Here is a 27,312-nt window from a genome sequence, read left to right as displayed (position 1 = left end):
TCTTTAGTCCTGTTCAGATGGAATTAGATATAGCACCAGTCATGCTGTTTAGTCTGTTCAGTAATGTTCTCAGGAGGATGTCTGTAGTAATTATGATCGATTCACACAGGATAAGTGATCTGTGTATAACACACACACACACACACACACACACACACACACACACACACACACACACGCGGATGGCCGTGTCTTCTTGGTGCTCCCAGTTCGTACTTTAATAATTTCGTTACAACATTTTAACCTCGATCGAAATTTTCCGAGAAGGCCTAAATTTCTGTCTAGAATCCATCACGTCCTGCGTGCCAAGCTACAGGACTCTGATGCCCCTTTTCCACCAAAGCAGTTCTTGGGGCCAGTGCTTAGTTTGGAACCGGGTTTTCTGTTTCCACTGACAAAGAACTGGCTCTGGGGCCAGAAAAACCGGTTCCAGGCTAGCACCAACTCTCTGCTGGGCCAGAGGAAAGAACCGCTTACGTCAGCGGGGGGGGGGAGTTGTTAAGACCAACAACAATAAGAAGACCGTGAAAGATCGCCATTTTTAAGTGACGAGAAGCAGCAGCTGTACAAACGCGAAGTCATCTGTTATTATTATTGTTGTTGTTGTTGCCGCTGCTGCTTCTTCTGTGTTGTTTTTGCTTTGATATTCGCGCCAAGGTTTATGTAAACGTAGCGACGTAACTGATGTATACAGCGACATAATGACGTGGCTCCGCTTAGCACCGCGAGCTATGGAAAAGCAAACTGGTTCTCAGCTGGCTCGCAAGTTGAGCGAGTTGTGAACCAGCACCAGCCCTGGAACTGATTTGGTGGAAAAGGGGTACGAGACGTTAGATCGCCGCTATAGCTTAATTAGTAGGTCACATAACCATTAGCATACCTTCCACCTGTGCTAGGAACTTAGTGACTTTGCTTCTCTGACATTAAACATGATCATGTTGTTGTTTGTGAGATGACTGACTGACTGACTGACTGACTGAGAGTGAGCGCTTCTTGGAGCATCGTTGTACTGAAATGTAGAAACCCTGTAGGCATGCTGGTTAATAATCCCTGTTAACCCTGTGTTGTGTTGTTTTAGCCCCCAGCGCAGCGCCCAGAGGTGTGACCGTCACACAGAGTGGAGACAACGGCACCGCCATCCTGCTCTCCTGGCAAGCACCTCCCGAGGACGAGCGTAACGGAGTGGTCCAGGAGTACAGGGTGAGCGCTAACACACACACACGGAGACAAAAGGTTATAAAGAGGATGAGAAAACACTGACGGTCTGCTGACTGAACGATTTGGCTCACAGGCTCAACGATTAAACCGTGCACCAGGTGGAGAAATCGCTGTGCTCTGCTGCCACCTAATGGACACAGTGGAGAATTATTTCTGGTGGTGTTTGGATTGTCAATTCAGTGAATGCTCGAGCGCTCGTTACAAACAGTATACTGTAACATGATGACAAAAATACATGCCAGGAGTAAAAATGTAAATTTATTAGTATTAATCAAATGAATAAAAAATAAGTACAGAGATGTTTGTTTGTTTATTTAGGCGGAAAATATAAAAGCACATTTTAGAAGAATTCAGTAATTATTTCTTATATTTTATTTATTAATGTCAATTTATTTTTTTCGCGGTCCAGTTTCCATCAAATCCTGCGCTCTGATTGGCTGGCGAGCGGGTCCGTATCCTACGATATGGACCCCAGTTACGGACCCCGGTTACAGACCTCTGGCGACTCGCTCGTTCACAGCAACAACAAACATCATGGCATTTTTTGTCAACATTTATCTTTTTTTTTATAAGATTTATTTATAATATTATCAAAAATCTTATACATTCTTGCCAGCATTTCTCAGGAGAATAGCATTAATTTTACAGCATGGATAGCGATAACGACAGTGTTCACAGCGAAAGCGAGTTTTACTACCTTGAGGAAGAAGAAATAAAAGAAAACATTTCAGGAGAAAGCTAAAAACCTCTAACTGTTGCTAACGCCGAGCAAAAACATGGCTGAATCCTGAATGACTCAATTTTGTATAAATAGGGGACTACATAGGCGGCAAAATGTAGTTTTTTTCCTGCCATGGAAGTGCACTTGTATACCGAGGAGGAAGCCATTTGCATTACAGCCGTGAATGAGGATTCAAAATGGCGGCTTGGCTCGGTTTTCCCTTTCGGGCGCTCTCGTTTTCTGTTAGAATTTGGTAAAGAAAAAAATAAATATTAAGTTCGGTCCGTATGGTGAAATACCGTGACCTCGGCCTTGAATACTGACCTTGGCACAGAGGGCCTCGCTCAGTACTTTCAAGACCTCAGTCACAGTATTTAACCATACGGACCTCCCAGCTGGTCAATAACATCTCATCTCATCTCATTATCTGTAGCCGCTTTATCCTGTTCTACAGGGTCTTGGGCAAGCTGGAGCCTATCCCAGCTGACTATGGGTGAAAGGTGGGGTACACCCTGGACAAGTCGCCAGGTCATCACAGGGCTGACACATAGACACAGACAACCATTCACACTCACATTCACACCTACGCTCAATTTAGAGTCACCAGTTAACCTAACCTGCATGTCTTTGGACTGTGGGGGAAACCGGAGCACCCGGAGGAAACCCACGCGGACACGGGGAGAACATGCAAACTCCACACAGAAAGGCCCTCGCCGGCCACGGGGCTCGAACCCGGACCTTCTTGGTGTGAGGCGACAGCGCTAACCGCTACACCACCATGCTGCCTGGTAAATAACATATATATTTAAAAATATTTGTAATATAATGTTTTACGTTGCACATAGTACAGATAAATTACATCAAATATTTAAATTATATACCGTATACAGTGGGGCAAAAAAGTATTTAGTCAGTCACCAATTGTGCAAGTTCTCCCACTTAAAAAGATGAGAGAGGCCTGTAATTTTCATCATAGGTACACTTCAACTATGAGAGACAGAATGGGGGGAAAGAATCCAGGAAATCACATTGTAGGATTTTTAATGAATTTATTTGCAAATTATGATGGAAAATAAGTATTTGGTCAATAACAAAAGTTCATCTCAATACTTTGTTATATACCCTTTGTTGGCAATGACAGAGGTCAAACGTTTTCTGTAAGTCTTCACAAGGTTTTCACACACTGTTGCTGGTATTTTGGCCCATTCCTCCATGCAGATCTCCTCTAGAGCAGTGATGTTTTGGGGCTGTCGCTGGGCAACACAGACTTTCAACTCCCTCCAAAGATTTTCTATGGGGTTGAGATCTGGAGACTGGCTAGGCCACTCCAGGACCTTGAAATGCTTCTTACGAAGCCACTCCTTCGTTGCCCGGGCGGTGTGTTTGGGATCATTGTCATGCTGAAAGACCCAGCCACGTTTCATCTTCAATGCCCTTGCTGATGGAAGGAGGTTTTCACTCAAAATCTCACGACACATGGCCCCATTCATTCTTTCCTTTACACGGATCAGTCGTCCTGGTCCCTTTGCAGAAAAACAGCCCCAAAGCATGATGTTTCCACCCCCATGCTTCACAGTAGGTATGGTGTTCTTTGGATGCAACTCAGCATTCTTTCTCCTCCAAACACAACAAGTTGAGTTTTTACCAAAAAGTTCTATTTTGGTTTCCAATGACCATATGACATTCTCCCAATCCTCTTCTGGATCATCCAAATGCTCTCTAGCAAACTTCAGACAGGCCTGGACATGTACTGGCTTAAGCAGGGGGACACGTCTGGCACTGCAGGATTTGAGTCCCTGGCGGTGTAGTGTGTTACTGATGGTAGCCTTTGTTACTTTGGTCCCAGCTCTCTGCAGGTCATTCACTAGGTCCCCCCGTGTGGTTCTGGGATTTTTGCTCACCGTTCTTGTGATCATTTTGACCCCACGGGGTGAGATCTTGCGTGGAGCCCCAGATCGAGGGAGATTATCAGTGGTCTTGTATGTCTTCCATTTTCTAATAATTGCTCCCACAGTTGATTTCTTCACACCAAGCTGCTTACCTATTGCAGATTCAGTCTTCCCAGCCTGGTGCAGGTCTACAATTTTGTTTCTGGTGTCCTTTGACAGCTCTTTGGTCTTGGCCATAGTGGAGTTTGGAGTGTGACTGTTTGAGGTTGTGGACAGGTGTCTTTTATACTGATAACGAGTTCAAACAGGTGCCATTAATACAGGTAACGAGTGGAGGACAGAGGAGCCTCTTAAAGAAGTAGTTACAGGTCTGTGAGAGTCAGAAATCTTGCTTGTTTGTAGGTGACCAAATACTTATTTTACCGAGGAATTTACCAATTAATTCATTAAAAATCCTACAATGTGATTTCCTGGATTCTTTCCCCCCATTCTGTGTCTCATAGTTGAAGTGTACCTATGATGAAAATTACAGGCCTCTCTCATCTTTTTAAGTGGGAGAACTTGCACAATTGGTGGCTGACTAAATACTTTTTGCCCCACTGTATATATACATACATATAAATACAAATCATATATAAAAGAAATAAAAGTGCATAATAAGTATACATACAAAATAAATGACAGACTATCCGTATTTTGGTCTCCATTTCATATTTTTATATTTATTTATAATGTACTTGGATGCATTCTTTATCTTAAAATACACTAGTATCAAAGCAAAATAAATATTATAAATAATTGTACACATCTATACATTTTATTATAGACTGTACATTTTATTTATTTATTATATATTAAGATGTTAACTACGGAGCCGTAGAGTGGACATGGTGAATAAAAAAATAACAAAGCGTGGGAACGACTTATAAGGCGTGTGCACAGTAAAATATCAGTATATTAAATATTAGTGAAAAATATATATGTATAAAAATAAATTACAACAAAGTGTACTTCATATGTAATTTGTGCATTATTATGCATATTGTATATACTTCATACTAATTATATTTACCGATAAGATTTACCCTGATACAATAAATTAATAGTTTTTTTAATCTAAAATTAATTATAAGAGTATAATTTGAGCATTATTGTCTTTAGATGCTCATGTATTTTCTATTAATTTTACAATATATTAAAATGTATTTTAATAAATTATAATAAATAAATATTGAGAAAGTAAGTTTGCAGATAAATCGTATATCATTTAAATTTATGACACATTTTATATTTATATTTGTTTGGTACTTTAATTATTGATTAATATGCAGAGTTTTTTTCTCTATCCAGGGATCTCTGGATCTTCACTAAAACGATATTTAGTTGTTATTACTTTATTCTCTCTCTCTCTCTCTCTCTCTCTCTCTCTCTCTCTCTCTAAATGCAGTGATTTAACATTTTAAAATTACATTACGAATTGCTGATCGTTTTCCAGGTCCATTTTCTGCTGGTTGCGTGCGATTTCACGCTTGTCGAATGTGGCGAGACTGAGCGACTCGTTCCTTAATCACTTCCCTTGTTCAGTACCTGCCTTCAAAGAGCAGTGAAGGATTGTGGGCCAGGTTTTATTCTGTTTCTCTGAGAGCCAGCAGGGACGGCTGAAGCTGTTTCAGCAATCCGCTCAGACGGACAGGCAGGCAGGAAGTCTCTGTCAAAATGAGATTAGTGTGTGAAGGTGTTGAAGGAACTGCTGGCCAAAGCTCCATCACCATCAGGCTCGGGCGTTAATTTATTTGTTTTTTATTCCCACATGGTTATGAGATGAGGCAGATTCACAGCCTGTTCTGGCTCAGGGTTGAGTGCACACCACGGGACAGGCCTGAATCGGTTTATACCGCAACATTAGATTCGACTGAAACAGCTTTAGAAAGCTGGCGCTGATGAGTCAGAGTTTGACAGAAGCACATGTTTAATTACTTCTGAGAAAAGCAATCAGCCTTGTCTTGTACAATCCCATACAGCCTGAGGTACTGCACCAAGGTGAAATCACAAAGGCTAAAACACAACAGGACGGGTAAGTCCTCGGTCATGGAAAAAGAAAAAAAAAATATCCTGGCTATAGAGTTTAATTCTGCTCACTTTCAGATCTGGAGAAGTATAGAAATCATTTTTTTTTTAAAGAAGTAGAGCGGCGGCTACAATTATCGACAGTCCGTAATTATCGACACCTTTTCAGATTTACCAACAACAAACCAATTTACAAGCTGAGTTTCAGTTCCAACAGTTATTATTGGTTAATTAATCAACCGGAAGACCCGCCTCACCCTTTGATCTTGTCGTCTGATGATGCAGCTCGTTACCTGAGATGGGATTTTTTTTAGCACGATCAGCAATTTGATGAAAACCCAGATGTTATCAGTCATCGCAGGTGAGCATGGTGGAAAGATCATGGACATGTTTTTACTGATCAAATTCGCCAATATTTCATGATCTCCTCGTTGAAATCTACTTTGTTTCTGACTCTTTCATCTGACAGTCGCCATTTTGTATCTAAACGTGCGTTTGAGAAGTCACGTGAGGTGTCGATAATAGTGATCACTTTCACCGGTGTCCACCGTTATCGACACCCTGTGGAATTAAGTGACATTTACAACTGTTATGGATCCATCTCTGTGTAACATTGTTGAAGTAGATGATGTACTTAAAAAAATAAATAAAATAAAAGTGCTGTGATTTTTTATATTTATTTATTTATTTATTTATTTATTTTTTCTGATTCATAGCATAATGGAATGTTTATAGAGTATTTGAAATCTGATTGCAATAAATAGAATTAGAGCAGAATTAAATTCCTAGCAGATAAAAAAAAAAATTACATGCTTGAAATATTCAGATTTTTCGATTCCATTCAGAATTGTTTTTTCTTTGCAGTTTGTTGTAAATATCGACCACATATTACAATATCACTAGACATTTTATATTTTGATTCGAAGAATGAGATGCGACCTTTGACCTGGATGTTCATGTGGTTACAATGTCAGTTGCCTGTTGACATTTATTGGTAAACGACAAAACTAGAAATTAATACAAACAACGACGAATGATTAACAAAATGTGATCTACGAAAATACTTAGAAAGTGGAACAAAAACGCAGGTTAAACATTATCAGTTCATTTGTTTACAAACATTAGAATTACTTCATTTACGTAAACACCGACATCCAGATATTTATATAAAAGGTATTTTGTACTAAATATAAGTCTATGTAAAACAAATTTGAAATAAAAACTATGTTTTGTTAACTTAATACCACATACCGATTTTTTTTTTTTTTAGAAATAATCATCTGGATGTCGATAACCGTGGACAAAGGTGTCGATAATTGTGGAACAGTGTCACGTGATCTGATACGCTAAGTAATCTGGAATCAACTTTTTTTTTCAGTGGAAGTTTGAGTAATTGTTCATGCACAATTTACGTATTGAAAGTCTTTTCTACAACCCCGATTCCAAAAAAGTTGGGACAAAGTACAAATTGTAAATAAAAACGGAATGCAATAATTTACAAATCTCAAAAACTGATATTGTATTCACAATAGAACATAGACAACATATCAAATGTTGAAAGTGAGACATTTTGAAATTTGATGCCAAATATTGGCTCATTTGAAATTTCATGACAGCAACACATCTCAAAAAAGTTGGGACAGGGGCAATAAGAGGCTGGAAAAGTTAAAGGTACAAAAAAGGAACAGCTGGAGGACCAAATTGCAACTCATTAGGTCAATTGGCAATAGGTCATTAACATGACTGGGTATAAAAAGAGCATCTTGGAGTGGCAGCGGCTCTCAGAAGTAAAGATGGGAAGAGGCTCACCAATCCCCCTAATTCTGCGCCGACAAATAGTGGAGCAATATCAGAAAGGAGTTCGACAGTGTAAAATTGCAAAGAGTTTGAACATATCATCATCTACAGTGCATAATATCATCAAAAGATTCAGAGAATCTGGAAGAATCTCTGTGCGTAAGGGTCAAGGCCGGAAAACCATACTGGGTGCCCGTAATCTTTGGGCCCTTAGACAGCACTGCATCACATACAGGCATGCTTCTGTATTGGAAATCACAAAATGGGCTCAGGAATATTTCCAGAGAACATTATCTGTGAACACAATTCACCGTGCCATCCGCCGTTGCCAGCTAAAACTCTATAGTTCAAAGAAGAAGCCGTATCTAAACACGATCCAGAAGCGCAGACGTCTTCTCTGGGCCAAGGCTCATTTAAAATGGACTGTGGCAAAGTGGAAAACTGTTCTGTGGTCAGACGAATCAAAATTTGAAGTTCTTTATGGAAATCAGGGACGCCGTGTCATTTGGACTAAAGAGGAGAAGGACGACCCGAGTTGTTATCAGCGCTCAGTTCAGAAGCCTGCATCTCTGATGGTATGGGGTTGCATTAGTGCGTGTGGCATGGGCAGCTTACACATCTGGAAAGACACCATCAATGCTGAAAGGTATATCCAGGTTCTAGAGCAACATATGCTCCCATCCAGACGACGTCTCTTTCAGGGAAGACCTTGCATTTTCCAACATGACAATGCCAAACCACATACTGCATCAATTACAGCATCATGGCTGCGTAGAAGAAGGGTCCGGGTACTGAACTGGCCAGCCTGCAGTCCAGATCTTTCACCCATAGAAAACATTTGGCGCATCATAAAACGGAAGATACGACAAAAAAGACCTAAGACAGTTGAGCAACTAGAATCCTACATTAGACAAGAATGGGTTAACATTCCTATCCCTAAACTTGAGCAACTTGTCTCCTCAGTCCCCAGACGTTTACAGACTGTTGTAAAGAGAAAAGGGGATGTCTCACAGTGGGAAACATGGCCTTGTCCCAACTTTTTTGAGATGTGTTGTTGTCATGAAATTTAAAATCACCTAATTTTTCTCTTTAAATGATACATTTTCTCAGTTTAAGCATTTGATATGTCATCTATGTTCTATTCTGAATAAAATATGGAATTTTGAAACTTCCACATCATTGCATTCTGTTTTTATTTACAATTTGTACTTTGTCCCAACTTTTTTGGAATTGGGGTTGTACTTTTGCAACGGCCAAAAGATCATTAAGGTGTTGATAATTGTAGCCGCCGCTCTAGTGATGTAACAGATTATGACACTAAAATTCTAAACGCTGGTTCTGAAGGATGGTTTATTGTTCGCACACTCGCCTTGACATCTAGAGGATTAAAATCAACATCCACTAGATGGCAAATCAGAGCCAGAATGTCTCTTTAGCGATTTTATGCACAGCGATGTTAAACACACTGACGAGCTCGGTCTGTCTAAAACATTACGCTGTCGTCATGATTGTTGTCATGGGCTGCATCTTAAATTGGGGGGAAAAAAATGTTCTTACAATTGGTCTGTTAGACTAAACGGACCTTTTGATATGTTTGAAAGCGACATGAGAGGTTTTTAAGATTCAAACACTGACTGTAAGAAGAAAACTGGCACTCAGTAACAGTGGAATACCACACAGGTGTGTGCTTTAACACTAGCTTGTTTGCATTACATTAATGGCAAACGCTCTTATCCAGAGTGACGTACAATGTACCCAGAGCAGCCTGGAGAGCAGGTGGGGGTTCGTTGCCTTGCTCAAGAGTGCTTTAGCTATTCCTGCTGGTCTAGGGAATCAAACCTGCAACCTTACGGCCTCTAAACTGCTTCTCTAACCATTAGGCTTCCCGTGGTTTAGTCAGTTGTGGGCACAGTTATCACATGGGGGTCACATGGTGCTACATGGACCCCACTATTTATGTTGGAATTGTACTAGCCTGGGCCCGCCCATCCTAAGCGTGACGCAACATGAGGGCCTGTTGCGAGCTTAGTCTGGCCAGGCAAGCTATCTACAGCTCTTCCAAGCTCCCGAAAAATCGGGAACCAATCAACTTTGAGCATCTCCAACGGCCCTGGGTAGAGGCGTGTTCAAGGCAGTGACGTAGTAGAACTGGACCGGAAGCCATAGATTGTTGACAGAATCTATGCCGGAAGCGCTTCATTCACTAGAAACATTACGAACATGGAGCAAGTTCTCATTGAAAACGGAGCAAAGAGCAGCCCTGGAGGTATTTATTGAAAGGAAGGACGTTTTCGCTTTGCTCCCGACCGGCTTCGGTAAGAGTTTAATCTACCAGTTAGCCCCGTCGCGTCACATACGTCAGAGGAAAGAGTGATGTGATTGGTTTAAGCTTCGTCACAGCCTTTTCTGGCTTCGACCAGTAGCAAACTGAGGCATTTCAGGGAGGCGGGTCAACCACGGGCTCTGGGAAACGGTTGGGCTTAATATCTTGGCCAGACCAATAGCTCGTAGAGCTTTGCAGTCGCGTTAGCCAGACTAGAATTGTACTACAAGGACGTGTAGAGTTAATTTCAAATGACTGTGGCAGCCATTTTGTGTCCACAAGTATAACCCAGCCTTCTGTCAGTCATCTTTGGACATTAACCTTAGCAGGTTAGATGCGATCCTCGCTACAAAACTATAAATGTAATGTTACATTACATTATCTCATCTCATTATCTCTAGCTGCTTTATCCTGTTCTACAGGGTCGCAGGCAAGCTGGAGCCAATCCCAGCTAACTATGGGCGAAAGGCGGGGTACACCCTGGACAAGTCGCCAGGTCATCACAGGGCCGACACATAGACACAGACAACCATTCACACTCACATTCACACCTACGGTCAATTTAGAGTCACAATACATTATGTTACGTGAATATTATTTAGCAGACGCTGTTATCCAGAGCAGCACACAACGTACCCAGAGCAACCTGGGGACCAGTTGGAGGTTAGGTGCCTTGCTCAAGAGCAATTCAGCCATTCCTGCTGGTCCAGGGAATCAAACCGACAACCTTTTGGTCCCAAAGCTGCTTTTCTAACCTTTAGGCCATGGCCTCCCCTCATTACCGTGTTTGTTTGTGAAATAAGTTCAATCTGAATCGAGTTCTGTAAGACAAGCCAGTCTGTTATATTTTTAATCACAGTCCTCAGGTCCTCGAGTGACAATCTGGTCAGTCTTGGGGAATTCTTCACCGATTTTGATTCTTTCTGGCATGAAGATAGGGGTACCTGGGGTGCATAGAACTTCTACCCAGATTTGAATTCTCACGGGGCTGGAATGAGCTACAACGTCATTGACGGTCTCGTTCTCTTTACTGTCTGTTTTAAATTTAATTTGCGCTAAACCCTTGTCCTGTTTACCCATTTTTTTCTTTTCTCTTTTTTTTTGTGTGAAATAAGTGCCTTGCTTGTTTCTATGTTCTTGGCTTTCAATTAAAAAAAAAAAAAGTGTTCAGCCATGTTTGTCAAAACTTTCAGGTCCAGCAAACCCAATTACAGAGTTCTGTAACCCGGTATGGACACACCCACCGCTGGCTTTCTTTAAATTTACCCAAAATCAGCGGACTTTTACTTCTCTCGAGTGGCTCGTTTGATGTGAAACTGGAACTGAAGAATTACCATGAAAGCCTCTTCTGTTCCCCCAGATCTGGTGTTTGGGAAACGAGAGCCGTTACCATATCAACCGCACAGTGGACGGCTCCACCTTCTCCACAGTGATCTCAGGTCTGGTGCCGGGCATCCGGTACAGCGTGGAGGTGGCAGCCAGCACCGGAGCCGGACCTGGAGTGAAGAGTGAGCTCACCTCCTTCCAGCTGGGTGAGTTGATTCTGCCAACGAACCACATCACACCTCACCATATCACACCTCAGAATCAGGGCTGAAGAGGGACGTAATGAGTCACAGCCGAACTAGAATCCGACAAAAATGAAAATTGTTCCAATATATGATCTAGTATATTAAGTCGAAGCGTTTTCTTCTTCTTTCGGCTGCTCTCATTAAGGGTCGCCATAGTGGGTCATGATGAGCTGCATATTTTGATTTGGCATAGGTTTTTACACCGGATTCCTTTCCTGACGCAACCCTCCCCAATCTATCAGGGCTTGGGATTGGCACTGGCTTGTGCGACCCCAGTGGCTGGGTATTTTACCGAATCTGCATGTCTTTCAACTGTGAGAGGAAACCGGAGCACCCGGAGAAAACCCACACAGACACGGGGAGAACATGTAAACTCGAGACAGAAAGGTCAGCCATGAGGTTCGAACCCAGGACCTTCTTGCTGTGAGGCAACAGTGCTAAGTAGAAATGCTTTAAGGAACATTCTGGAACATTTTAAGGAATTTTGTGTGTGTGTGTGTGTGTATAGAGAGAGAATTGGATGGAAAATGGAAATAAAAGAAAACAGTGATTTCTAAATGGACTTTGACTTATATTTCATTGCAGACCCGAGAAATGAACCCGAGATATTTCATGTTTTGTTGGTCAACTTAATTTCCTTTGTTAATATACATCCACGCCTCTGATTCAGTTCTGCAACACGTTCCAGAAAAGTTGTTACGGGGCAATTTAGGGTTAGTAATGAGGTAAAACAATAAAATAATGATGAGATTTGAAACAGGTGACGTCAACAGGTGACTGTAATCATGATTTGGTACAAAATCGGTATCCGGGAAAGGCCTGTGCTGTGTCCGAAATCGCTCATTTGTTCACTACTCCCTATATAGAGAACTATACAGCGAGCTCATTGGTAAAACGTAAAAACGCTTTTGGACACTAGTCCGTCGCGACGGTATTTACGCCATTACTGTTGCACAATTAAAACGAGCCAGATCAGTCGGCCGGTGGGTTTCAAAATAATAAATCCATGCGTGTGTTTTTGTGATAAATCCATATTATACTGAGCGCATTTCCCACATTAATCAATACAAAGTACCTGCAGATTTCAGTTCTTTTAAATCAAGGCTGAATACTTTCTTCTTTGCCGCTGCCTTTTATTAAATCACATTTGAGACTTTTAATTTGATTTCTTTCAACGTGACCGCAATGCATGATGGGATATATTGCTTTGGTTAGTGACCATCGGTTGTACACGACTTTTCATGATGCATTATGGGATACTTTGAGTGCACTATATAGGGTGTAATAATCCTCACTATCATTTCAGACAGTGCTACAAAATGGCGTCCTCGCTATATAGCGCCCTGTATAGTGAGTAGAGAGCGATTTCAGACACAGGGTGTATAGTGGACTGTATAGTGAGTAGAGAGCAATTTCAGACACAGGGTGTATAGTGGACTGTATAGTGAGTAGAGAGCGATTTCAGACACAGGGTGTATAGTGGACTGTATAGTGAGTAGAGAGCGATTTCAGACACAGGGTGTATAGTGGACTGTATAGTGAGTAGAGAGCAATTTCAGACACAGGGTGTATAGCGGACTGTATAGTGAGTAGAGAGCGATTTCAGACACAGGGTGTATAGCGGACTGTATAGTGAGTAGGGAGCGATTTCAGACACAGGGTGTATAGTGGACTGTATAGTGAGTAGAGAGCGATTTCAGACACAGGGTGTATAGTGGACTGTATGGTGAGTAGAGAGCGATTTCAGACACGGTGTATAGTGGACTGTATGGTGAGTAGAGAGCGATTTCAGACACAGGGTGTATAGTGGACTGTATGGTGAGTAGAGAGCGATTTCAGACACAGGGTGTATAGTGGACTGTATAGTGAGTAGAGAGCGATTTCAGACACAGGGTGTATAGTGGACTGTATAGTGAGTAGAGAGTGATTTCAGACACAGGGTGTATAGTGGACTGTATAGTGAGTAGGGAGCGATTTCAGACACGGTGTATAGTGGACTGTATAGTGAGTAGAGAGCGATTTCAGACACAGGGTGTATAGTGGACTGTATAGTGAGTAGAGAGCGATTTCAGACACAGGGTGTATAGTGGACTGTATAGTGAGTAGAGAGCGATTTCAGACACATGGTGTATAGTGGACTGTATAGTGAGTAGGGAGCGATTTCAGACACAGGGTGTATAGTGGACTGTATAGTGAGTAGAGAGCGATTTCAGACACAGGGTGTATAGTGGACTGTATAGTGTGTCGGGAGCAATTTCAGACACAGGGTGTATAGTGAACTGTATAGTGATTCAGGAGCAATTTCAGACACAGGGTGTATAGTGGACTGTATAGTGAGTAGAGAGCGATTTCAGACACAGGGTGTATAGTGGACTGTATAGTGAGGAGGGAGCGATTTCAGACACAGGGTGTATAGTGGACTGTATAGTGTGTCGGGAGCAATTTCAGACACAGGGTGTATAGTGAACTGTATAGTGATTCAGGAGCAATTTCAGACACAGGGTGTATAGTGGACTGTATAGTGAGTAGAGAGCGATTTCAGACAGGGTGTATAGTGGACTGTATAGTGAGTAGGGAGTGATTTCAGACACAGGGTGTATAGTGGACTGTATAGTGAGTAGGGAGCGATTTCAGACACAGGGTGTATAGTGGACTGTATAGTGAGTAGGGAGCGATTTCAGACACAGGGTGTATAGTGGACTGTATAGTGAGTAGGGAGCGATTTCAGACACAGGGTGTATAGTGGACTGTATAGTGAGTAGGGAGGGATTTCAGACACACGGTGTATAGTGGACAGTATAGTGAGTAGGGAGCGATTTCAGACACACGGTGTATAGTGGACTGTATAGTGAGTAGGGAGCGATTTCAGACACAGGGTGTATAGTGGACTGTATAGTGAGTAGAGAGCGATTTCAGACACAGGGTGTATAGTGGACTGTATAGTGAGTAGAGAGCGATTTCAGACACAGGGTGTATAGCGGACTGTATAGTGAGTAGAGAGCGATTTCAGACACAGGGTGTATAGCGGACTGTATAGTGAGTAGAGAGCGATTTCAGACACAGGGTGTATAGCGGACTGTATAGTGAGTAGGGAGCGATTTCAGACACAGGGTGTATAGTGGACTGTATAGTGAGTAGGGAGCGATTTCAGACACAGGGTGTATAGTGGACTGTATAGTGAGTAGGGAGCGATTTCAGACACAGGGTGTATAGTGGACTGTATAGTGAGTAGGGAGCGATTTCAGACACAGGGTGTATAGTGGACTGTATAGTGAGTAGGGAGGGATTTCAGACACACGGTGTATAGTGGACTGTATAGTGAGTAGGGAGCGATTTCAGACACACGGTGTATAGTGGACTGTATAGTGAGTAGGGAGCGATTTCAGACACAGGGTGTATAGTGGACTGTATAGTGAGTAGAGAGCGATTTCAGACACAGGGTGTATAGTGGACTGTATAGTGAGTAGAGAGCGATTTCAGACACAGGGTGTATAGCGGACTGTATAGTGAGTAGAGAGCGATTTCAGACACAGGGTGTATAGTGGACTGTATAGTGAGTAGGGAGCGATTTCAGACACAGGGTGTATAGCGGACTGTATAGTGAGTAGAGAGCGATTTCAGACACAGGGTGTATAGCGGACTGTATAGTGAGTAGGGAGCGATTTCAGACACAGGGTGTATAGTGGACTGTATAGTGAGTAGGGAGCGATTTCAGACACAGGGTGTATAGTGGACTGTATAGTGAGTAGGGAGGGATTTCAGACACACGGTGTATAGTGGACTGTATAGTGAGTAGGGAGCGATTTCAGACACGGTGTATAGTGGACTGTATAGTGAGTAGAGAGCGATTTCAGACACAGGGTGTATAGTGGACTGTATAGTGAGTAGAGAGCGATTTCATACACGGTGTATAGTGGACTGTATAGTGAGTAGAGAGCGATTTCAGACACATGGTGTATAGTGGACTGTATAGTGAGTAGGGAGCGATTTCAGACACAGGGTGTATAGTGGACTGTATAGTGAGTAGAGAGCGATTTCAGACACAGGGTGTATAGTGGACTGTATAGTGTGTCGGGAGCAATTTCAGACACAGGGTGTATAGTGAACTGTATAGTGATTCAGGAGCAATTTCAGACACAGGGTGTATAGTGGACTGTATAGTGAGTAGAGAGCGATTTCAGACACAGGGTGTATAGTGGACTGTATAGTGAGTAGGGAGCGATTTCAGACACAGGGTGTATAGTGGACTGTATAGTGTGTCGGGAGCAATTTCAGACACAGGGTGTATAGTGAACTGTATAGTGATTCAGGAGCAATTTCAGACACAGGGTGTATAGTGGACTGTATAGTGAGTAGAGAGCGATTTCAGACAGGATGTATAGTGGACTGTATAGTGAGTAGGGAGTGATTTCAGACACAGGGTGTATAGTGGACTGTATAGTGAGTAGGGAGCGATTTCAGACACAGGGTGTATAGTGGACTGTATAGTGAGTAGGGAGCGATTTCAGACACAGGGTGTATAGTGGACTGTATAGTGAGTAGGGAGCGATTTCAGACACAGGGTGTATAGTGGACTGTATAGTGAGTATGGAGGGATTTCAGACACACGGTGTATAGTGGACTGTATAGTGAGTAGGGAGCGATTTCAGACACACGGTGTATAGTGGACTGTATAGTGAGTAGGGAGCGATTTCAGACACAGGGTGTATAGTGGACTGTATAGTGAGTAGAGAGCGATTTCAGACACAGGGTGTATAGAGGACTGTATAGTGAGTAGAGAGCGATTTCAGACACAGGGTGTATAGCGGACTGTATAGTGAGTAGAGAGCGATTTCAGACACAGGGTGTATAGCGGACTGTATAGTGAGTAGAGAGCGATTTCAGACACAGGGTGTATAGCGGACTGTATAGTGAGTCGGGAGCGATTTCAGACACAGGGTGTATAGTGGACTGTATAGTGAGTAGGGAGCGATTTCAGACACAGGGTGTATAGTGGACTGTATAGTGAGTAGGGAGCGATTTCAGACACAGGGTGTATAGTGGACTGTATAGTGAGTAGGGAGCGATTTCAGACACAGGGTGTATAGTGGACTGTATAGTGAGTAGGGAGGGATTTCAGACACACGGTGTATAGTGGACTGTATAGTGAGTAGGGAGCGATTTCAGACACACGGTGTATAGTGGACTGTATAGTGAGTAGGGAGCGATTTCAGACACAGGGTGTATAGTGGACTGTATAGTGAGTAGAGAGCGATTTCAGACACAGGGTGTATAGTGGACTGTATAGTGAGTAGAGAGCGATTTCAGACACAGGGTGTATAGCGGACTGTATAGTGAGTAGAGAGCGATTTCAGACACAGGGTGTATAGTGGACTGTATAGTGAGTAGGGAGCGATTTCAGACACAGGGTGTATAGCGGACTGTATAGTGAGTAGAGAGCGATTTCAGACACAGGGTGTATAGCGGACTGTATAGTGAGTAGGGAGCGATTTCAGACACAGGGTGTATAGTGGACTGTATAGTGAGTAGGGAGCGATTTCAGACACAGGGTGTATAGTGGACTGTATAGTGAGTAGGGAGGGATTTCAGACACACGGTGTATAGTGGACTGTATAGTGAGTAGGGAGCGATTTCAGACACACGGTGTATAGTGGACTGTATAGTGAGTAGGGCGCGATTTCAGACACAGGGTGTATAGTTGACTGTATAGTGAGTAGAGAGCGATTTCAGACACAGGGTGTATAGCGGACTGTATGGTGAGTAGAGAGCGATTTCAGACACAGGGTGTATAGTGGACTGTATAGTGAGTAGAGAGCGATTTCATACACGGTGTATAGTGGACTGTATAGTGAGTAGAGAGCGATTTCAGACACATGGTGTATAGTGGACTGTATAGTGAGTAGGGAGCGATTTCAGACACAGGGTGTATAGTGGACTGTATAGTGAGTAGAGAGCGATTTCAGACACAGGGTGTATAGTGGACTGTATAGTGTGTCGGGAGCAATTTCAGACACAGGGTGTATAGTGAACTGTATAGTGATTCAGGAGCAATTTCAGACACAGGGTGTATAGTGGACTGTATAGTGAGTAGAGAGCGATTTCAGACACAGGGTGTATAGTGGACTGTATAGTGAGTAGGGAGCGATTTCAGACACAGGGTGTATAGTGGACTGTATAGTGTGTCGGGAGCAATTTCAGACACAGGGTGTATAGTGAACTGTATAGTGATTCAGGAGCAATTTCAGACACAGGGTGTATAGTGGACTGTATAGTGAGTAGAGAGCGATTTCAGACAGGGTGTATAGTGGACTGTATAGTGAGTAGGGAGTGATTTCAGACACAGGGTGTATAGTGGACTGTATAGTGAGTAGGGAGCGATTTCAGACACAGGGTGTATAGTGGACTGTATAGTGAGTAGGGAGCGATTTCAGACACAGGGTGTATAGTGGACTGTATAGTGAGTAGGGAGCGATTTCAGACACAGGGTGTATAGTGGACTGTATAGTGAGTAGGGAGGGATTTCAGACACACGGTGTATAGTGGACTGTATAGTGAGTAGGGAGCGATTTCAGACACACGGTGTATAGTGGACTGTATAGTGAGTAGGGAGCGATTTCAGACACAGGGTGTATAGTGGACTGTATAGTGAGTAGAGAGCGATTTCAGACACAGGGTGTATAGTGGACTGTATAGTGAGTAGAGAGCGATTTCAGACACAGGGTGTATAGCGGACTGTATAGTGAGTAGAGAGCGATTTCAGACACAGGGTGTATAGCGGACTGTATAGTGAGTAGGGAGCGATTTCAGACACAGGGTGTATAGTGGACTGTATAGTGTGTCGGGAGCAATTTCAGACACAGGGTGTATAGTGAACTGTATAGTGATTCAGGAGCAATTTCAGACACAGGGTGTATAGTGGACTGTATAGTGAGTAGAGAGCGATTTCAGACACAGGGTGTATAGTGGACTGTATAGTGAGTAGGGAGCGATTTCAGACACAGGGTGTATAGTGGACTGTATAGTGTGTCGGGAGCAATTTCAGACACAGGGTGTATAGTGAACTGTATAGTGATTCAGGAGCAATTTCAGACACAGGGTGTATAGTGGACTGTATAGTGAGTAGAGAGCGATTTCAGACAGGGTGTATAGTGGACTGTATAGTGAGTAGGGAGTGATTTCAGACACAGGGTGTATAGTGGACTGTATAGTGAGTAGGGAGCGATTTCAGACACAGGGTGTATAGTGGACTGTATAGTGAGTAGGGAGCGATTTCAGACACAGGGTGTATAGTGGACTGTATAGTGAGTAGGGAGGGATTTCAGACACACGGTGTATAGTGGACTGTATAGTGAGTAGGGAGCGATTTCAGACACAGGGTGTATAGTGGACTGTATAGTGAGTAGAGAGCGATTTCAGACACAGGGTGTATAGTGGACTGTATAGTGAGTAGAGAGCGATTTCAGACACACGGTGTATAGTGGACTGTATAGTGAGTAGGGAGCGATTTCAGACACACGGTGTATAGTGGACTGTATAGTGAGTAGGGAGCGATTTCAGACACAGGGTGTATAGTGGACTGTATAGTGAGTAGAGAGCGATTTCAGACACAGGGTGTATAGTGGACTGTATAGTGAGTAGAGAGCGATTTCAGACACAGGGTGTATAGCGGACTGTATAGTGAGTAGAGAGCGATTTCAGACACAGGGTGTATAGCGGACTGTATAGTGAGTAGAGAGCGATTTCAGACAGGGTGTATAGCGGACTGTATAGTGAGTAGGGAGCGATTTCAGACACAGGGTGTATAGTGGACTGTATAGTGAGTAGGGAGCGATTTCAGACACAGGGTGTATAGTGGACTGTATAGTGAGTAGGGAGCGATTTCAGACACAGGGTGTATAGTGGACTGTATAGTGAGTAGGGAGCGATTTCAGACACAGGGTGTATAGTGGACTGTATAGTGAGTAGGGAGGGATTTCAGACACACGGTGTATAGTGGACTGTATAGTGAGTAGGGAGCGATTTCAGACACACGGTGTATAGTGGACTGTATAGTGAGTAGGGAGCGATTTCAGACACAGGGTGTATAGTGGACTGTATAGTGAGTAGAGAGCGATTTCAGACACAGGGTGTATAGTGGACTGTATAGTGAGTAGAGAGCGATTTCAGACACAGGGTGTATAGCGGACTGTATAGTGAGTAGAGAGCGATTTCAGACACGGTGTATAGCGGACTGTATAGTGAGTAGAGAGCGATTTCAGACACAGGGTGTATAGCGGACTGTATAGTGAGTAGGGAGCGATTTCAGACACAGGGTGTATAGTGGACTGTATAGTGAGTAGGGAGCGATTTCAGACACAGGGTGTATAGTGGACTGTATAGTGAGTAGGGAGGGATTTCAGACACACGGTGTATAGTGGACTGTATAGTGAGTAGGGAGCGATTTCAGACACACGGTGTATAGTGGACTGTATAGTGAGTAGGGAGCGATTTCAGACACAGGGTGTATAGTTGACTGTATAGTGAGTAGAGAGCGATTTCAGACACAGGGTGTATAGCGGACTGTATGGTGAGTAGAGAGCGATTTCAGACACAGGGTGTATAGCGGACTGTATGGTGAGTAGAGAGCGATTTCAGACACAGGGTGTATAGCGGACTGTATAGTGAGTAGAGAGCGATTTCAGACACAGGGTGTATAGCGGACTGTATAGTGAGTAGAGAGCGATTTCAGACACAGGGTGTATAGCGGACTGTATAGTGAGTAGAGAGCGATTTCAGACACACGGTGTATAGCGGACTGTATAGTGAGTAGAGAGCGATTTCAGACACGGTGTATAGTGGACTGTATAGTGAGTAGAGAGCGATTTCAGACACACGGTGTATAGTGGACTGTATAGTGAGTAGGGAGCGATTTCAGACACACGGTGTATAGTGGACTGTATGGTGAGTAGGGAGCGATTTCAGACACACGGTGTATAGTGGACTGTATGGTGAGTAGGGAGCGATTTCAGACACAGGGTGTATAGTGGACTGTATAGTGAGTAGAGAGCGATTTCAGACACAGGGTGTATAGTGGACTGTATAGTGAGTAGAGAGCGATTTCAGACACACGGTGTATAGTGGACTGTATGGTGAGTAGGGAGCGATTTCAGACACAGGGTGTATAGTGGACTGTATGGTGAGTAGAGAGCGATTTCAGACAGAGGGTGTATAGTGGACTGTATAGTGAGTAGAGAGCGATTTCAGACACAGGGTGTATAGCGGACTGTATAGTGAGTAGAGAGCGATTTCAGACACAGGGTGTATAGTGGACTGTATAGTGAGTAGAGAGCGATTTCAGACACGGTGTATAGTGGACTGTATAGTGAGTAGAGAGCGATTTCAGACACAGGGTGTATAGTGGACTGTATAGTGAGTAGAGAGCGATTTCAGACACACGGTGTATAGTGGACTGTATAGTGAGTAGAGAGCGATTTCAGACACAGGGTGTATAGTGGACTGTATAGTGAGTAGAGAGCGATTTCAGACACAGGGTGTATAGTGGACTGTATAGTGAGTAGAGAGCGATTTCAGACACAGGGTGTATAGCGGACTGTATAGTGAGTAGAGAGCGATTTCAGACACAGGGTGTATAGTGGACTGTATAGTGAGTAGAGAGCGATTTCAGACACACGGTGTATAGTGGACTGTATGGTGAGTAGGGAGCGATTTCAGACACAGGGTGTATAGTGGACTGTATAGTGAGTAGAGAGCGATTTCAGACAGAGGGTGTATAGCGGACTGTATAGTGAGTAGAGAGCGATTTCAGACACAGGGTGTATAGCGGACTGTATAGTGAGTAGAGAGCGATTTCAGACACAGGGTGTATAGTGGACTGTATAGTGAGTAGAGAGCGATTTCAGACACGGTGTATAGTGGACTGTATAGTGAGTAGAGAGCGATTTCAGACACAGGGTGTATAGTGGACTGTATAGTGAGTAGAGAGCGATTTCAGACACAGGGTGTATAGTGGACTGTATAGTGAGTTCACCATTTTCTGGTGCTGTCTGAATGTATAGTGAGTATTGTGGACTCATGGTATCCCACAATGCACTGTGAAAAGTGTACAACTGATTGTCACTAACCAAGCAATATATCCCATCATGCATTGTGGTCGCGCTGAAAGAAATTAAATTAAAAGTCTCAAATGTGATTTAATAAAAGGCAGCGGCAAAGAAGAAAATATTCAGCCTTGATTTAAAAGAACTGAAAGCTGCAGTAGACACAAAGTACTTTGTATTGATTTAATATGTATTCATCACAAAAATACACGCATGTATTTATCATTTTGAAAACCCACCAGCCGACTGATCTGGCACGTTTTAACTGTGTGACAGTAATGACGTAAATAACGGCGCGGTGTTTTGTTTTGTTTTTTTTTTCATTTTCCCAATGAGCTCACTGTATAGTCCTCTATATAGAATTCCCTAGATAGTGAGTAGTGAGTGAAATGAGTGAGCGAGTGATTTCGGACACAGCTCTAGTCTTTGAGGTAAAACCCATGTTCCTCATTCTGCATAGTGGCATGAGCGCTTCATTTTTTTTCCTTTTCCTCTGTGTATTTGAATCAACTTCGATTTGTAATTGTATACAGAAAAAGTTTCGTTCTTTCATGAAAAGTCGAAACTAGCCTCCCAACTGCTTCCATTTTGCAACCAGTAACTAATTTTACTTGCATTGCATTATTTTACGGTTTTGCATAAATTTCTCCTTTTCAAGTTCTTTAAAGCTTATAATGCAGGTGTTTCCATTAATTTCTATTGTCGTGAACTATTTTCCAGCTTCCTTTGGAAAGTTCAAAGCATTTACTTGTCAGAAATAATAAACTCAGTGTCTCCAGTGTTGAATGACAGCATTTAATCTGCTCGCATTTACGGTAAATTAATTAACATCGAATGGTTGGAGCTGTGAAACAGGAAAATGCTTTTTTTTTTCTCCACCTGAAGTCAGAAGATAAATGGAAAACTCTTGTTGGGATTTAAAACGATGGAGAAGAAAGGACGAAGGACGAGCCTCACACAGACACACACCTGCACAGTCAAGGGGACGTTTTACTGCCGTGTGCTTTGAAGTATCTGACAGTTTGAAGGAAAGCGACTTTGTAGAAAGACAGCGCGGTTTTTCTGTCGTTGAGAAAAACATCAAAATCCCCCAACCACCCCCCACTGACCCACGCCAAACACACCAAGGAATATCAAGATACAACATGAAAGCCTTTTTGACCAAAGCGCAGCAAGCTTTTGCCAATGAAGATAGCTGTAAGGAATGCGAATGGACATTTTTACCTGCCTGCTCGTTCGTCAGTTCTCACCCTTTGGCCCTGATCATGCCACAGCTACCATCCAGCGAGGGTGAAGGTTATCACATGATTCCTCTGAGAGACAAGTCAATCAGCTGCCTTTTAAAACTGCTGCATCACAGGTCAAAGAAACACACTCGGACGAAAACGCTATCTACCCTCTTCTGCATACATGAGCTCATAGAGGCCTATCATCGGGACTTGAAAGCACCATCTCCCAACGATTGCACGATCAATTTTCTTTGCTCAAAACAGTCTGGTAGCCAGTTCACAATAATTAATGAATGAATTAATTCATTCATTAACAAACACACACACACACACACACACACACACACAGGGTTTCCCTGAGAAAAATTGGAAAGAGTCGTGGCCCCCTCGAGTGCAGCAAGTTGCAAAGAGCACGTCGCTGTAGGTGGCATGTAAACTAGGGGGGTCCAGGGGCATGTTCTTGCAGAAAATGTTGAAATATACAGTAAGGGTTCATTTTGTGGCTTTTGGTGACATCTAGAGCTGATTTTTACTAGTTCAACATGTTGGTGGGAAAAGACTATCTCATTTCATCTCATTATCTCTCGCCGCTTTATCCTGTTCTACAGGGTCGCAGGCAAGCTGGAGCCTATCCCAGCTGACTACGGGCGAAAGGCGGGGTACACCCTGGACAAGTCGCCAGGTCATCACAGGGCTGACACATAGACACAGACAACCATTCACACTCACATTCACACCTACGCTCAATTTAGAGTCACCAGTTAACCTAAGCTGCATGTCTTTGGACTGTGGGGGAAACCGGAGCACCCGGAGGAAACCCACGCGGACACGGGGAGAACATGCAAACTGAAACATGCAAAAATTATCGCCGTTAAAATTGAGTCAAGTTAACGCGTTAATAACGCGACGTTTTTGACAGCACTAAAAAAAAGAAAAGAAAATCTCAAGAAAAATGTTGCCAATAACTGTTAAGGTAGTGTTAATGTTTTGTTAATCACCAAAGGAAAGAAAAAAATTACAAGGAAATAGGTGGGGTAGTTGACCAAAAATATTACCACTTAAAGGAGAACTGAAGGCAATTTTTTTTTAAAATCAAAATTCTATTTATCTCATTTTATTAAATATATGAATGGACGGAAGTAAAACGTACAGCGGAAATCAAAGTGACCATCTTCCAATGTTGTCAAAAGCCACGCGCGCCCTCTTTCGAATTTTGTTTGTTTTGATAGCAATCAAGAAAGTTTGAAAAAAGTAGGCAGTAATCGTCATTTAAACTCGTTTTTGTGCAATACTTCGTTTGGAAAACAGTTTTCAAAATGGCGGCGCTGACACTTGACGTTTCGAAGTCTCGCACAAGTCTCGTGAAGATCGCGCGGATAAGCGACGCCTGCCGTGGACCAAACGAACTCAATTCAACACGGATAAAAACCGAATAGGCTGATAAGTATAATATTTAATTGCAATTAGTTGCCGATATGAGTCACGATATAAGGTTACTAAAACCGAAAACGTCACTGAATAACACGTTAATTCAGAAATAAAGCAAGTTTAAAACTGACTTCAGTTCTTCTTTAATAATAATAATAATAATAAATATGAACATCAGGGAATTAAATAATATCCAAGGTCTTTAAATGCGATTGAACTCGCACACATGGAGGGACGGAGAGACGAGAAGGATTAAAAGCACGTCCACAAAAGAAACTACAATGACACTTTGAGCATTTGTGTTTGATGAAAACTAAAGCTTTTGCCTCCAGCTTCAAAATGTCTCTTAAATGATAAAAGTGACTAAAACAAAATGCTGCAGGGGGGAAGAAAAGCAAGTCGACGGGAAGAAACGTGTGCTGGGAAGGACGGGCCGAGCTCCTTTTATGTGGCGAGCGAGTGTGAGACAGACACAGACGAAGCAGACGCTTTGTTGTCTGCTGTTTCTCCAGACATGCCAAGCATTTTTTATGCTTTACAACAGAAAGAGAAATTACTCTGATCTGTAGACGAGGATTCCAAATTAGAGATCGAATCCTCTGATTTCTGTTCAACGTAATTATAGCTGATTCAATTTCATGAAATTTATAAAATGTTATCCGGTCCACACTGTTTGGGAAAATCATCTTTTTTTTTCCCCTCGTTTGATGCGTGTTCTTTATTTCTGCTCCTGTCTCTGTGCCAGACTCCTCAGGGAAGATGACTCAGTCTATAGTGGACCCAGAGGACACGCTCTCTCAGCAGATCTCGGACGTGGTCAAGCAGCCAGCCTTCATCGCCGGGATCGGCGCGGCGTGTTGGATCATCCTCATGGTGTTCAGCATCTGGCTGTACCGCCATCGCAAGAAAAGGACGGGCCTGAGCACGAGCTACGCCGGCATCCGGAAAGGTACGGCACCAAACTCGACGACGACGACTTTTGGGCAGCTCTTTTATTTTAAGTATTATTTCAAGCTAAATTTGTTTACTAAGTGCAGCTAGTGTGCAGAAATAACATCCCCCGAATCATACAGCACTTTAACGCACGGTATCCAGAATCAGAGCGAAATTAATCTTTTTGGTTTGGTTTTCTTTTTTTATTCACTTTTGATCACTCGTTTTTTAACATGCAAACCAGCAGCAGATATCTTCTTAGCTGTGCTATGGTACATAGTTTATTAGGCTAATTAAATAAACTAAATTATCCTATCTACATTCAGCGGATATGAGCAATCGCGCACTCTGATTGGCTACTTTACTGCTAGGATATCAGCTCATATACCGTGAGTAAAGAAAAACAAAATGGTGGAGCCCATCAAGTCAGATATATTGCTTTGTTTTTAAGTATTTAAAAGAAACTGAGGGTGTATTCAGACCAGGATAGTTCGATAGTTCACTTGCTTTGATCCGAACCAAATGTTGTTTTTTATTTTTTTCATTTTGGTGCGGTTCGCTTTCACACTGTACATTTTAGTAAGCGGACCAAAATCTGTCAACAAAGCCACGCGCCCTGAGGTCGTTCAGCTATTGGTCAGAGACGACACGCGCACAGAGCGTTAAGTTCAAAAGTAGTCATGGAGGCTTTCCGTGCTGTTATTCTTTTTAATGTCATCAAAGCTATACGTTTTTTCCAGTTTTTACTGTTTTCACAATTGTGCGATTACTATGCTGCTGTACAAGTAATTTATCAACGACGACGACAAAGGGCAAGGCGGCTATGGAGGATAGCGCTGATGAGCGCACATCATGTTGTGACAGTTCTAGCTCTTCACGCAAGACGGAGGAGGTACGTGTCGGGATATTCGCCTTATCCATCGTAATAGATGAATTTCTTTTTTGCGTTGCTAGTACCGCCACTTTTTGAAAGAATGTCCCTGATTTTAATGTAGGTCTGACGGAGTTTCTTCACTTTTAGCCGACATTGTTCTGGGGAGCGCGTGAACCCCTTCTCCTTCATTTTCTCACTGAATACAGCAAACACGTCGGCATTTTTGTGTGTTCTCTCCAAAAGCTCAGATATGTGGACATCTGCCCATATATCCACAAGGGTACGCGTTTCTTCCTCGGCCCACGTTTGCCCCCTACTCATTTTTTGTACTCTGTAGTCTAGCCTACCACTGGTCTGAATGACTGAACGACTGTTGTAAGGTTCCCTTGACAACCGAAACAGTGTTTGCACTTTGCGGTGGAGTGCCAAGACTCTGTTTCCCATAATGCTCGACAAACGACGGAAGCTCCCGAGGTACAAAAAAGCAAAACTGTCAGATTAGGTCCGGTCTGGTTTCACACCTCCAAAAGATCCGCACCAGGGTTCCTTTGGTCCGGACCGAGTCCGACCTTGCAGCTCGGTCTCGGTCCGCTTGTTTGGTCCGGACCAGAGTTCGGTTGTTTGTATTCAGACCAACCCAAAAGGTCCGGACCAAGGGAAATTTGGTTCGTTTGGTCCGGACCAAACAACGTAGGGGTGAATACGCCCTGAAATAGCTCAAAGAAAATTCCACCCCCAATATTTCCTGTTCCATGCTCCACCCCAGTCAGTAGCGGTAATGCAAAACCCTAACTCTTAAGAAAGAAAAGAAAATGGTGAAGCGTGTTGCTGAACCAACCAAGGAGGAAATAAAAACTCTGCTCAAAAACAAAACCCCAAACAATACAAAAAAAAAGTAACAAAATATGGAATGAAAGTATTTGATGGTAAGAATGTCTCTTTTTTTTAAGAACTTTTTAAAAATAATAAGAATTTGATTTCAGAATTAAATTTAATAGTTTAATTTTAATAATTTAAGATTTTTAAAAAATTATCGCATTTTCACAAATTGCTCCTGTCATTTCGCCGGTTTGTTTACATTCTAAGCGGAAATTATTTTGTCAGGCGTTTTGTATAAAGTTTTTATTTATTGAATTTGCAAAAAAAAAAAATGCTCTGTTTATCA

At 42.7% G+C, this 27,312-nt stretch overlaps 1 protein-coding gene across 4 annotated transcripts in view; it reads left to right on the top strand.

Moving 5' to 3' along the window:
• The window catches only part of robo1 (roundabout, axon guidance receptor, homolog 1 (Drosophila)), a 573,922-nt gene that overhangs the window by 487,949 nt on the left and 58,661 nt on the right, over positions 1 to 27,312 (top strand). For all 4 annotated transcript variants that reach the window (XM_060897774.1, XM_060897772.1, XM_060897773.1 and 1 more), the window contains 3 exons: positions 1,079 to 1,200; positions 11,376 to 11,547; positions 25,086 to 25,289. In XM_060897774.1, the coding sequence (XP_060753757.1) occupies positions 1,079 to 1,200; positions 11,376 to 11,547; positions 25,086 to 25,289 (498 nt within the window). The remainder of the gene's footprint in view (positions 1 to 1,078; positions 1,201 to 11,375; positions 11,548 to 25,085; positions 25,290 to 27,312) is intronic.

The sequence above is a fragment of the Neoarius graeffei genome, chromosome 17 (assembly GCF_027579695.1).
Source record: "Neoarius graeffei isolate fNeoGra1 chromosome 17, fNeoGra1.pri, whole genome shotgun sequence".
Taxonomy (NCBI): Eukaryota; Metazoa; Chordata; class Actinopteri; order Siluriformes; family Ariidae; genus Neoarius; species Neoarius graeffei.
This window is presented reverse-complemented; position numbering and strand designations above follow the sequence as displayed.